Source organism: Staurois parvus, unplaced genomic scaffold (assembly GCF_062004578.1).
Source record: "Staurois parvus isolate SC_StPar_1 unplaced genomic scaffold, SC_StPar_1.0 ptg000421l, whole genome shotgun sequence".
NCBI lineage: Eukaryota > Metazoa > Chordata > Amphibia > Anura > Ranidae > Staurois > Staurois parvus.
The window spans coordinates 106558-120733 of record NW_028318217.1 but is presented as its reverse complement, the minus strand read 5'-3'; the positions used below and the strand labels follow the sequence as shown (position 1 = coordinate 120733).

The 14176-nt window shown below is 44.1% G+C and overlaps 1 protein-coding gene across 2 annotated transcripts in view; it reads left to right on the top strand.

Annotated features, from left to right (window-relative positions):
• Positions 1-12529, top strand: part of LOC149454669 (RING finger protein 112-like) — a 41429-nt gene extending 28900 nt beyond the window's left edge. For both annotated transcript variants that reach the window (XM_089687224.1, XM_089687223.1), the window contains exons 9-13: positions 3721-3844; positions 6294-6424; positions 6926-6979; positions 7849-7923; positions 10470-12529. In XM_089687224.1, coding sequence (XP_089543350.1) covers positions 3721-3844; positions 6294-6424; positions 6926-6979; positions 7849-7923; positions 10470-10871 — 786 coding nt within the window. In that variant the 3' untranslated portion in view covers positions 10872-12529. The remainder of the gene's footprint in view (positions 1-3720; positions 3845-6293; positions 6425-6925; positions 6980-7848; positions 7924-10469) is intronic.
• The last annotated feature ends 1647 nt before the right edge of the window (positions 12530-14176 follow it).

The following is a 14176-nucleotide window of genomic DNA, read 5'->3' as shown; positions in this document are numbered from 1 at the left end:
CCCAAGAATATTGCTACACTGAAACAGTTTTGTGAAGAGGAGTGGTCCAAAATTACTCCAGATCGTTGTGCAGGTCTGATCTGCAACTACAGGAAACGTTTGGTTGAGGTTATTGCTGCCAAAGGAGGGTCAACCAGTTATTAAGTCCAAAGGTTCACATACTTTTTCCTCCCTGCACTGTGAATGTTTACATGTTATGTGCAATTAAACCATGGCAACATCTAATGTTTGTGTAGTATTATGTTCAGCAGACTGTGTTCTTCTATTGTTGTGACTTAGATGACGTTCAGAGCACATTTTATGCCCAATTCATGCAAAACTTCACGTAATCCCAAGGGGTTCACATACTTTTTCTTGCAACTGTATATGTGCACATACACACACATACATATTATATATATATATATATATATATATATATATATATATATATATACACACACATACATATATATGTAAAGTGTTGCATAAATTGATGGCGTATATATATGTGTGTGTGTATACAGTATATGTAATGGGTGTGTGTATATACAGTGTATGTGTGTAAATATATATATATGAAGATATATAAAAATGTATTTATTTCAAGTACTTATATAGTACAGTCAATTTACGCATCACTTTACATATATATTGCAAAGTCACATCAGTCCCCGCCCCCAAGGGGTGTAAAATCTAAGGTCCCTAACTCACACTCATACATACACATACTAGGGACAATTTAGAGAGGAGCCAATTCACCTCCCAGCATGTCTTTGGAGTGTGGGAGGAAACTGGAATACCCGGAGGAAACCCACGCAGGCACAGGGAGAACATGTGAACTCCAGGCAGGAGGTGCCGTGGCTGGGAATCGAACCAACGACTCTAGTACTGCCAGGCGGAAGTGCTAACTATTTAGCTACTGTGCTCCCCAATATATAATTACATTCACATCAGTCCCTAACCCTCAAGGGGCGTACAATCTAAGGTCTCTAACTCACATTCATACATACACATACTAGGGACAATTTAGACAGGATACAATTCACCAACCAGCATGTCTTTGCAGTGTGGGAGGAAACTGGAGTACCTGGAGGAAACCCACGCAGGCACAGGGAGAACATGCAAACTCCAGGCAGGTACTGACGTGGTTGGGATTCGAACCGACAACCCTAGTACTGCCAGGGAGAAGCGCTAACCATCTCCTCTCCTCCTGGCGTGGGGAGTGCCCTAAAGGAGAACTAAAGGAAAACTTTTTTTTTTTTTTTGTCATTTATTATCTATACTCTAGTAAGGGAGGGTTATAACCCCTGTCAGCTTATTTCACAATCTGTGTCCCATTAGGGAGAATTGCCTTCACTTCCTGTCCCACAGCCAAAACAGAAAGTGAGAGCAAATCCCTCCCAAGTGAGGGAATCCCTGGTTGCCACCAGAACCAGTGTCCCCATTGGAAGATTTCTCCTCTATTCCTGTTCTGGTGACAACCCAAAATTTGGGATTTCCTATCACATTTTGTGATAGTGGAATTGGAGAGGGTGAATCTCCCTAACGGGGTTGCAGACGGCAGCAAAAACCTGACAGGGGGTCGAATCTATCTCCTCTCTATCGAAAACGCAGAAAAACTTTTTTTTTTTTTTTATTAGTTATACTATAATATGAGATCCTTTGTAGGTCAGTGGGGTTATTGGAGAGTACGGTGACAACTCCTGTGAAGTTCTATACTGTAGGTCCAGAACCTCAGCACTCCGGTGGTTGTGGGACTACAAGTCCCATGAGGCATTGCAAGACCTACAGCCACAGGGATGACTCCAAGAGGCAGAGGGATGATGAGATTTGTAGTTTAAGCTCAATTGGCCTACTGAGGTTTCCTAACCCTGCTGTAGATGACTGCTGAATTCACATTGTTTTGTTTTACGCTCCTTTGTTTAGACCTCCATTCCCTCCATTGGTTTCCTTTTTAAATGTATCTGAGTGTAGACGTGTTCGGAGTACCCAATGCCCCGTACACACGATGAGAATATCAGATGAATGATCGTTCGTGGGGGTTTTATTAATTTTGTTTTTGTATGCTGGTCTCCTATTGAAAGTGAAGAGGTTACTAAAGTTACAAAAATTCTTGTACAACAGAAAGAAATTTCGGAAGTGATGTCATGTATTTGTGTTGTATTTTTGATTGAAAATTGTACTGTTCAAATGATAATTGTACGATCTGGTGTCCTACAAGAAATATTTTCATTTTTTGTCCCTTCAAAAAAATTTCAGACTAAAGCCGTGTACTAACGTCAGATTATCGTACGATCGCTTAGAAAGCAGGATTTTTTGTACGATTTTCTGATCCTGTGTACTAGGCTCTGCTGTGCAATGCACAGAATACTCTTTTCTTTGTGAATCATACGGATTAAATGACGCCATTAATTTATATGTGAGCAGAAATGATCTATAGATGTATAGAAACTCACTGTAGATGAGTACATTATGCACAAGCTGAGCCTGGCCCCCAGCAATGATCTCATCTACTATGGACAGGGTGAGGGGATGGCAGTTGGAAAGTCACACATGGCAGTTGGAAGGTCACACATGGCAGTTGGAAGGTCACACATGGCAGTTGGACAGAGCAGGACACTGGTAGCCTGAGAAGAGCCCAGCAGGATCTGCCCCAGAAAGCCAAGATGCCACAGCCAGAATACTACAACTACACCCCACGCCAGCTGTCGCGCAGGTATGGGGTCACCCTACCCATGGCAGAATACATTGTAACTGGTCGGGTCAGGACTTTCTCAGCAGACCTCGGGGAATCTGAAGGCCCCTCCATGACCAAGGCAGATGGCAATATGCAGACTGATGGACCTGAGCTAACTAGTAGGGCAGTGCAGACAGAGCCAATTGCCATAGAAGAGAGCAGATCACAAGCTGATACACTGCATAGGACGGCATTAAGAATCAGGCAAAGCTCACCATGGACTGTCACCCTCCATAGTATGTCCTCAACTGGAATAAGGCCCACAGAGCCAGTGGATGGAACTGTGCACAGCAGACCACCTATTCACACCTTGCCTACTAATGAATCGGCTCAAACAAGTCATAACAGACCATCATTGGCCACCACATGTCCTATGCTACCACCTAGGACCATGCCGGGGCTACCAGCAGCTACCACAGGGCAGAGGCCACCACCAGCTACCATTGGGCAGAGACTACCACCAACTACCACTAAGCAGAGGATATCAGCATCTGGCACTGCACAGAGCCCACCTCCACCTAATAGCTCCAGGATATCAAGAGTCTTGCGCTTTCTAAGACGCCTTTGGAACATTATTTGGAGCAGAAATGACCCTGAAACAGACGAATCAAACGTCACATGGAGTATAAAAATGTTATATAATTGACCATTGGGGTCAGCCATGGGACAATCCACAATAACCTCCAATAAGTCAATAAACATCCAGCAGTGCTTACATGTGTTGTGTTTTATTGTTATAGTAATGTTTGTCCAGTAACATGCTGGGGTGGGTCTAGGACGACCTGGGCTCTGAGGAAGTAGGGTGAATAATGCTCGCCATCAGACATGTATTGGTAAAAAAAAGTACTGCAGGGAGAAATGTTTTGATTGAATTTGAATATTGCAGCAAGCTCTGGTTCTGTGATTTTATCTCTTTGATGGTCTTTTCCCTTTGATCTTGTGATTTGTTGGCTCTAAGCTAGTATTGTCACACACGTGTCCCTCTTTTCTCCCCCTCACAGAAACTCCAGAAGGGCTGCAATTATCCTAAAGTGTTATGGGGCTTGAAAAGCAGTCACACCCGCTGTTTCCTGCTCCCCTATCCAGGCAAAGGGATAACAGTAGAGGGGCAGGGGCGGCTTCAAGGTAATGACCCCCCCACATGGCGCTCAGTAATCATCTTATAGTTTATGTGCTTTTCAGTTTGTTTTATCGTTTAGCTTTGGTTCACACTAGAATACGGTGTGGGAAACGTGCATGGATCTCCCTTGCCATCTGCAGTGGGTGTCAGTGCAATATTAATGACACCCCAAATGCAGGTCACAAACGTAGTGCATTTCCCTGCACCAGATCGCATGGTACAAAATGACTATGCAATTCGGTGGTAGTGCCTTCCCAAAATCGCTGCCTGCATGACTTTGGTGTGGATGCGGTGCAGTTGGAGCCTATTCAAAATGAATGGGCTCATATCGTACTGCACTGAATCGCATGTGACTGGTGTAGGTATGCAGTGCGGTTCATACCCGATTCATAGTGTGAACCGAGCCTTATAGCTGAACTAAACCCCCAGAATACTCCCCTCCCACATGGAAGAAAAATATATTTTGAAATATATTTGAAAAATATTCTTCCCAAATATGTTGACATATATTTGAAATACTACAGTGTGGGCCTTATTATCTATATATAGTTTAGATAGATGATAGATAGATAGATAGATAGATAGATAGATAGATAGATAGATAGATAGATAGATAGATAGATAATAGATAATAGATAGATAGATAGATAATAGATAGATAGATAGATAGATAGATAGATAGATAGATAGATAGATAGATAATAGATAGATAGATAGATAGATAGATAGATAGATAATAGATAGATAGATAGATAGATAGATAGATAGATGATAGATAGATAGATGATAGATAGATAGATAGATAGATAGATAGATAGATAGATAATAGATAGATAGATAATAGATAGATAGATAGATAGATAGATAGATAGATAGATAGATAGATAATAGATAGATAGATAATAGATAGATAGATAGATAGATAGATAGATAGATAGATAGATAATAGATAGATAGAAGATAGATAGATAGATAGATAATAGATAGATAGAAGATAGATAAATAGATAGATAGATAATAGATAGATAGATAGATAGATAGATAGATAGATAGATAGATAGATAGATAATAGATAGATAGATAGATAATTTTTGTATTACAAAATATATGAAAACATTTTTTGAAAAATATATATTTTTTAAATATATTCTTCAAATTTTTTTAACATATAAATAAAGTAATTTATATTACTGCATTTACAAATAAATGTAAAAATATATGTTAAAATGACTTTTTTATATGTTAAAAAAGCAGCACAGGCATCAGACTTTTTATATGTTTAAAAATATATATTTTTTAAATATATTCTTCAGATTTTATTTTTAACATATAAAAAAGTAATGTTAACATATATTTGTAAATGCATTCCAAAAAGTGTAGATTTGTATTTTTAAAGACTACAGTATACAATGCATTTTTCATGTTTTCATATATTTCATAATAAAACTGCATTTCAGCATAGAGCATACTCTATGTCTTTTAAAAATACAAATCTACTTTTGTGGAATGCATTTACAAATATATGTTAAAATGACTTTTTTATATGTTAAAAAAGCAGCACAGGCATCAGACTTTTTATATGTTTAAAAATATATAAATATATATAAATATTTAAATATATTCTTCAGATTTTATTTTTAACATATAAAAAAGTAATGTTAACATATATTTGTAAATGCATTCCAAAAATGTAGATTTGTATTTTTAAAGACATGCAGTATATTTGAAATGTAATTTTAAAAATATGTTTCATATATTTTGTAATAAAAACGCATTTCAACACACATAATGAATACGGCCAAAATTGTAGTATTTCAAATATATGTCAATATGTTTGGGAAGAATATTTTTCGAATATATTTTTCTTCCATGTGGGATCTTATGGAAGTCTTTCAGGAATGCTTCTTATCTATGCTGATGTGACGTCTGCGAGTTAAACGAAGTCTGGGGGGCTGGGACTCGCATCAAAGTAGTGCAATTAGCACAGGCATCCTTAAAAAAAAAAAAAAAAATGTGATTTCCTATGTTATGCAATTCTGTGCAACTCAAGTCACATCAGAAGTCGCAGTAGTGTGAACTGGGATAAGAGTTAAAAAAACAAAAACAGTCATCCATCAAAGTGGAATAGGAATCCTTATCTATGCTACTGCTGCTTCTGTGAATAAATTCCCACTGAAGTTGCATTAAAGTCACACCAAAATTGCAAGCAAGTCGTACTGCGTAGTCACAGTGGAAATTAAACGATAATGGGGTCTCAGCAGTGTGAACTGAGCCTTACAGACATTTCTAGAGCAAGGCATTTTGCAGGACACCGTTCAGTGTTGATTGATGTCACGGGTGGTCCGCCATGATGGAAATTCCCAGTAGAATCACACAATGTCCAGAATAGATTAGTAATGGTTGTCTTTGTCTGGGTCACATTATAATTGCCCCATCTGCCCTCCCCCCTGACAGATATGGATGAAGACTTCCAGGAGAACCTGCGCACTTTCATAGCGGACGTGGTGAGAGGCGTCTGGCACCGGACGAAGACGGACCGGACTGGGGAGCTCCTCACCTGCTCACACCTTCCCTCCGTGCTGAAGGTTGGTATGAAGATGGTTCACATTCTGGTTTGATGGAAGAAGAAGACAAAAGCAGAACCTTCTCGTCAACCGGCAGCTTCAGGATTCATACAATAAAACCACTTGGGGCTCGTTTCTACCGGCGCAGCTTGGCGAGATGCGTTACTGCATTGAGGTGCCATTCATTTTTAATGGTGCCCCAATGGCATTAAGCCAACGAACAGTACACCATCATCTAAGGATCTATTGAAGGTCCTCATGTGGTGACACTATGGGGGAGATTTACTAAAACTGGAGCACTCAGAATCTGGTGCAGCTGTGCATGGTAGCCAATCGGCTTCTAACTTGTTCAGTTAAAACCTGGAAGCTGATTGGTCTCTATGTAGAGCTGCACCAGACATTGCACTTTCCAGTTTTTTAGTAAATCTCCCGCAATGCTTCCTCATTTTTTTTTTCATGACGATTGCAGTCTGTAGTAATCTCTGTGTGATACTCCATCAATGTCTTTGTTTGTCCTTCTAGGAATTTGTTGGTGTTCTTGAGCAACAAAAATATGGCTTCTCAACGCCGATGGAGGTAAGAAACTATTATATCAGCTCAGATTAACTGATTTGATGGATTTTTCCTTGCTATAGTTCATGACCTTTATATATACACATAAAGAATTCTGTCCTCTAATTGGAAAGGGGCATGGCCACCAGTAAGGGGGTGCAGGTAGTAATGCCATACATGGCTCAGCAGGGGCGGGCCTAGCAAAGACCACCTATGAATGTCCTTCCTACTACTGCCCTCTGCATAGACCCTCCATAACCCAGTCTTGGAGTCTCCACGTGGGTAATCGTGCTTCTGAGCACTCTGCGGGACCCAGAAGCACAGGACAGCAGACTAGGCAATGTTGTAGGCGTGGCTGAGGATGTCAGCTTAACCTCATCAGCCACGCCCCCACACAGTTGGCGCTAACCCATTCCTCTGGTTCCCGATCATTGCATATACTAGCATCAGCAGTCACACAGAGCCCAGAGGAAGGTGGGGCCCTAACTGGTGAGGTGAACAGGGCCCTGATGATTTCTACTGATGGCCCCAGAGAGGAGCATAAGAGAGGAGTCAAATTTCTTTGTTAGCTTTTGACCCTTGTGAGCAGGGGCGGACTGACCATTTAGAAACTTGGGCACTACCCGAGGGCCCAAGGTCAGTAGGGGGCCCCATGAGATTCCCCTGGTACCTTTTTCATAGGCTTTTTTGAGTTTGGGCAAGGGCACAGGGGCCCCATGATCCCCTATTGCCCGGGGGCCCCATGAGTTGTCAGTCCGCCCCTGCTTGTGAGTAACATCACAATTATGGACGAGCCAATTGGTTTGCACAAACCCAACTAGTTCCACTGTGATTGGTCACTTCCCATATATGGCCACGTACCACCATCTCTCACTTCCGGTTCTCTTTTCTAGATGTTTTATGCCATTATGAACCAGAAGACCCTGGAGAACACCAAGTTGGAGCTGGGGGAATTCCTCAGCAATCAGGTGAGTGGCCACATCAGAGGAAAAAAAACGAGGTTGGTAGTGAACCGCCAATGGGCTCAGACGGGTTTGGTCATGTGATCCCTGACTGGATGCCGCTTCATTTTCTTTATTCTATTGCTGATAGTACTAGCTGGAATTAGGAGAATCTGAGACGTTTAACCACTTGAGCTCCAGAAGGATCAGATCATTTTTTGCTATTCAACACTGCACTATTTTAACTGTCACTTGTGTGGTCGTACAACGCTGTACCCACATGAAATTTATATCATTTTTTTTCCCACACAAATAGGACTTTCTTTTGTTGGCATTTGATCAGCACTGGGTTTTTGTATTATATAAATGAAAAAAGACCAAAACATATGAAATGAAAAAAAAAACCCCAATATTTTCTACTTTCTGCTATAAAACATATCCGATAAAATAAAATGTCCTCATAAATGTAAGCCACAATGTGTTCTGCTGCATGTCGCAAAACCAGCAGTGATCGGGGCTGGGCCTCCTAAAACTACATTTTTGGGGCTACTATACTATTGGGGACACTATACTATTGGGGACACTATACTATTGGGGACACTATACTATTGGGGACACAAGTATAGATCTGACAGTGATCAGAATACGGACCTGGACAGACACCATACTAGTAATGGTAGTGATCAACGACTTATAGTGTGACTGTGACAGTGTGGTGGGCAGTTAGGGACTGGTACTAACTAACACTGGCTGGGAGGGAAGCTAACTGGCACTTTGCTAGGTGACTTCATAGCAATTTGCTGGCAACTTTGATGCAACTTGAGTGCGACTTTAGAATGGCTTTGGTGCTAATGTCAGATCCAAATCACATCAATATAGATGAGGAGGTGCGTTCCAGTAAAGCATATGTGCACAAATTGGATAGAAGACCCTAATTAAGACATCTCTTATGGGATTTTACATGTCATGTGACTTGGGGCCTCACAAGTCGGATCCCAAGTTGCGGCCATATGAATCGAGCCTTACCTTAACAAGAGTATGTGTGCTGACTTTGCTCATCTACAGACTGGCTGGCTTTCCACCCTGATTTCAAGTGAAACCAGGGAGAAAAAGCAGCCAGATCAGGCTTGTGTGTTTACTAACACAAGCTCTATACCAGTGGTTCTCAACCTTCCTAATGCCGCGACCCCTTAATACAGTTCCTCATGTTGTGGTGACCCCCAACCATAAAATTATTTTCGTTGCTACTTCATAACTGTAATTTTGCAGTGGGAGGAGTAGTGCCACGTCATTGGTGTCAGTGGGAGGAATAGTGTCCCATCATTGGTATTAGTGGGAGGAATAGTGCCTCATCATTGGTGTCAGTGGGAGGAATAGTGCCCCATCATTGGTGTCAGTGGGAGGAATAGTGCCCCATCATTGGTGTCAGTGGGGGGAATAGTGCCCCATCATAGGTGTCAGTGGGGGGAATAGTGCCCCATCATAGGTGTCAGTGGGGGGAATAGTGCCCCATCATTGGTGCCAGTGGGAGGAATAGTGCCCCATCATAGGTGTCAGTGGGGGGAATAGTGCCCCATCATAGGTGTCAGTGGGAGGAATAGTGCCCCATCATTGGTGTCAGTGGGGGGAATAGTGCCCCATCATTGGTGCCAGTGGGAGGAATAGTGCCCCATCATTGGTGTCAGTGGGGGGAGGAATCGTGCCCCATCGTTGGTGTCATTTGGGGGAGGAATCGTGCCTCATCGTTGGTGTCAGTGGGGGGAGGAATAGTGCCCCATCGTTGGTGTCAGTGGGAGGAATAGTGCCCCATCATTGGTATTAGTGACACCAATGATTGGGCACTATTCCTCCCACTAACACCAATGATACTTACCTTGCTGACCCCTGCTCCAGCCTGGGCTCGCTCGCTCCCTCCCTCTCCCATGGTACAGACACTTACCTGTCAGCTGTCTTCCTTCTCCAGTCGCTCTGCTCCTCTTCACTCGCTCTATCTTCGCGGTGCCGCTCGGCTCCTCCTCTCCAAGCTCCACCTCCTCACCGGTGATTGGCCGCCTGTGTGCCTCTCCTGAGCTACAGTTCCGGCGGCCAATCAACGGCGAGGATTGATCCCGGGGGTGTGGCCAGATGACAGGGGCGGCATGTCATCCCGCCCACACCTGGAAACAGACAGAGGAGCGGTGTCTCGGTTCCTAAGACCATCGGAAATATGTGTTTTCCGATGGTCTTAGGCGACCCCTGTGAAAGCGTCGTTCGACCCCCAAAGGGGTCGCGACCCACAGGTTGAGAACCGCTGCTCTATACTGTGATTGACCACAGCAATCAGCAGGTTCAAAGCCAAAATCATTGGTTGCAAGCCTAATGACGAACTTGTGTTTTGTCCAACCACAGCACAAGAGGCAGGGGGTGCACGGGTGCCTGTAAACCCAGAGGTTCAGAGTGATGTACGGTACGTCGAGGTGCCCAGGGTCAGCAAGTGGTTAAAGTCCCTAAAGTGGAGTTCCCCTTTAAGTGAATCTCATGCATCCAAAAGATAATGATGGTTTCATAGATCTTGTTTTTCTATCTCCTCTCAGCCTTCCCACCTCTTACCATCCACCATGAGGACGCTGATCTCCGAGAAGGTGGAGGATCTGACTAAAAAGTTCACTGCCTCCTTGATGGGTCCCAACCCCACCCACCATGCCAGTGTGCTGAGAGAGCTGGAGTCTCATCTGCAGGAAGAACAGGAGAAGTTCTGTTCCGGGTACACCACACGTTTTACCTGCAATGCCATCGGACTGGGCCTGACGGCGGGGATCGGGCTGTACGGGGTGGTTGGTGCTGCCGCTGCCAGGGGCACCGTTGTCCTGGCCACACAGCCAGCCGTTGTTGCTGCAGAGAAGGTGGTCGCTGGGTCGGTGGCCTCGGGCACTGTGACCCTGCTGAAGAACGGACTGTCCGCCATGGTAGGGCGATTTTTCCGAGGTGGCTTTTGATGCATAATGGGGAGTAACTGCGCACTAAAATAAAGATCCCAGATGTGTCCTTCATGCTGGTTTTAAAATGAAACACAATCTAAAAATGAAAAATGTCACACCTCATAATGGAGGAGGGGCATAGAACTCGGGGGGGGGGGACTTTTAAAGCGGGCTCAGCATCAGAAATATTTTTTATGTTAGGTGTCAGTTTAACCCTTTCAGGTAATTATTACCTCTCATAGGACTCGTAGGACTCCTGCCAATGCCTTCATCTGTTTTTATCTTCCAAAATATGGCACCATCTTTGTTCAGGCGTCATGCAGGTTCACCATCTACTTCCTGGACTGAGTTGCTGGTTCAGAGATGACCCAGTTCTGGTAAGGGTGCGCTCACACTGGCAGCTTTAACCAAGCCTGGGCCCAGGTCGCCCCCTTATTCCGGGTTGTTTGTGTCGTGTGAGTGCCCTGAACTATGGATGGGAAAGGTTAGGTGTACCATGCCCAGGATTCACATCCAAATGAGTGCAAGCCAGCACAGAACTCTCCATAGATGGCTGAGCACAGAGGCAGGGATCACTGTGGTCTGGTTAGCAGAGGTGGTGATGTAGCTGTGCCCAGTGTGAGTGCAGATCAGTGGGGGAAGGGGGGGACAATTGAATGCAGCTCAGTTCAGCTTTGCCCAGTGTGAGTGCACCCTTAATCCTGCTGCCTCTGCAGTTCCTGGCTGTGTTCACAAATATCCAACGCAGATCAGCCCCCTACTGCAGCCTACCTTGTGATTTGCTACAAAGTTACATTGTATGCAGTTTGATCACTGAGAGGATAGAGACTAAGAAAACGCTTCCTCCTGTCTGCAGCAGAATGATGATGTCATCTTAACTTAGGCACAGTTGCGGGTGGGTGCAGCTTGGTGCAGCAGTGATTACACAAAGTCCAGTTGTAGTTGTCAAAGTTCAACAATACAAACCGCCCAGCAGGTAGGTGCCCGGCTGGGAACACTGACAGTTCTTAATAGGAATGCGGAGTGGAGTAGGTCTCAGATGTGCCGACAGCGTCTGTCTCTGAGGGTGGAATACATCCTGACCAGTCTGAGCCTAAATGGCAGAATTCCTGGAAGGATAGAGTGTCCCTATCTTGTGTATACTCACCTGGAACCTTTCCCTACTGTTATTTGCTTTCCCTGACAGAAAGGTGACCTGTCTCTACACTGTCCAATCGCAAAATGAGCACAGAGACAGGGTCTTAAATAGACTCTGCCTGACCCAAGATGGCCGTCAGAGTAACATGGGGTGGCAGCATCCAACCGTATTGTCTCCCCAGTGACCCAGGAAACCATAGAGGAGCACGTTCCTTCTGACTTCCTCTCCCTCTGCAATTCTGCTGCAATTGAGCGCCACCTGCAGTGGAGAAAATAGACTGCACCTGCCTACACAGTCATGGCCTGGAGCTCCAGGATGGTGGTTTAATGGTAAAAGGTAGAACTCTTCTGAAACAAATTATACTGTTGCTGCCTGTTGGGACATTTTAAAGGATTTATTCATGCAGATTTGTAAAATCACTGAAAATCCCACTATATATAACAATACAGATTTTGGGTCAATCAATTACCTGATTCTAAATAAGCAATTTGTATGTTACTTGAGTTTCAAAAAATAAAATACACAAAGTGCAAACTTTTCCCGATTTCATTGGACATACTTATTCTAACAATATGTTAATTCATGTAAAAACATTCTTGGGCCAATCCACTGAGGGCTAATTTACACTCGCTTCAAAATGTGGCATTGGACACCCTTTAAAGCACTCTGAATGCCAATCAAAGCACCTCTCACTAGATAAAATGGTCACCTTACAGCCCTGTTCACACTGTTGTGTTTGCTTTGCTTCTCTTCAAAAATTATACCCCATGTCAATTTCTTGGTGCTTCAAACCCTCTGTAGAAGTCTATGACAAAGCTCGCTAACAGCACCTGCAGCATTTGAGAGGCTTTTATTCAGAGACAGCCCTCTTTTTTGATTGATATTGCAGGTATGAGATATCCCAGGATGCACTGGGAAACCAAGAAGCGAACCAGAAAGAAGTCATCAGTAGTTCATTCCAGTTCATGTGTATATATTCTGGGAGTGTCTGGTGCAGACATCACATCTGGTGTGTAGTGAGGAGCAGCAAGAAGGTGAGCGGGGTCTGGACTGGAGCGGAGGAACTAGCAGACAGCACACGTGGTGTGCAACATGGAAACGCTATAAGGTGAGCGAGGACTAGAGAGAGAGGACTGAGAGTCAGAGGATCAGCAGAGTTGGGGGACCAGAGTATGAGAAACTAGCAGATGTCACAGGTGGCGAGCAGCAGAGCTGAGAGTTAATACTGAGTGGGGGATCAGCAGAGCTGGAGGTTACTATTCAGTGGGGAATCAGCAGAGTTGGGGGTTACTATTGAGTGGGGGATCAGCAGAGCTGGAGGTTACTATTGAGTGGGGGATCAGCAGAGTTGGGGGTTACTATTGAGTGGAGGATCAGCAGAGCTGGAGGTTACTATTGAGTGGGGGATCAGCAGAGCTGGAGGTTACTATTGAGTGAGGGATCAGCAGAGTTGGGGGTTACTATTGAGTGGGGGATCAGCAGAACTGAAGGTTACTACTGAGCGGAGGATCAGCAGTGCGTGGGGTACTACTAAGTGGGGCATCAGAAGAGCTGGAGTACTACTGAGCCAGGGACCTGCTGAACAAGGGTACTAATGAGCTGGGGATCTGTTGAGCGGGGGTACTAATGAGCTGGGGATCTGCTGAGTGGGGGTACTAATGAGCTGGGGATCTGTTGAGCGGGGGTGCTAATGAGCTGGGGATCTGCTGAATGGGGGTACTAATGAGCTGGGGGTATTACTGAGCTTAGGGTACTACTTGGCCAGGTTTCTACTGAGTCCCTTCAAAACAAATACAAAATCAACACACACAAAAGCATTTGCCAACCTTCATTAAAGCACCACAGAAGCATCAAAGCCACATCAAAAAGCATGTTGAAGCAGTAGGCGCTTTAATGTGTGTTGAAGTTGAAACAAGTGTAATTGAGGCTTAACTCCTTGGCGTCGGAGCCTGCTGGCTCTTTAACGGATTTCAGATGGCAAGAGATGGGATGAGGTTTGTGATCATGTGACCACCGTGATTGGCTAGCACAGTGGTCACATGATTGGAAAGCTCCCGATTATAAGTAGAGATCAAGCACTTTCCGTTAGCCACTGGTAACGCCCCTCCAGCAGAACTGGATCCAGGAACTCTGCTCCTGCTGCTCAGGCCTCAGACTATTTGCAAGCTATCTTCCCACCTTCTGG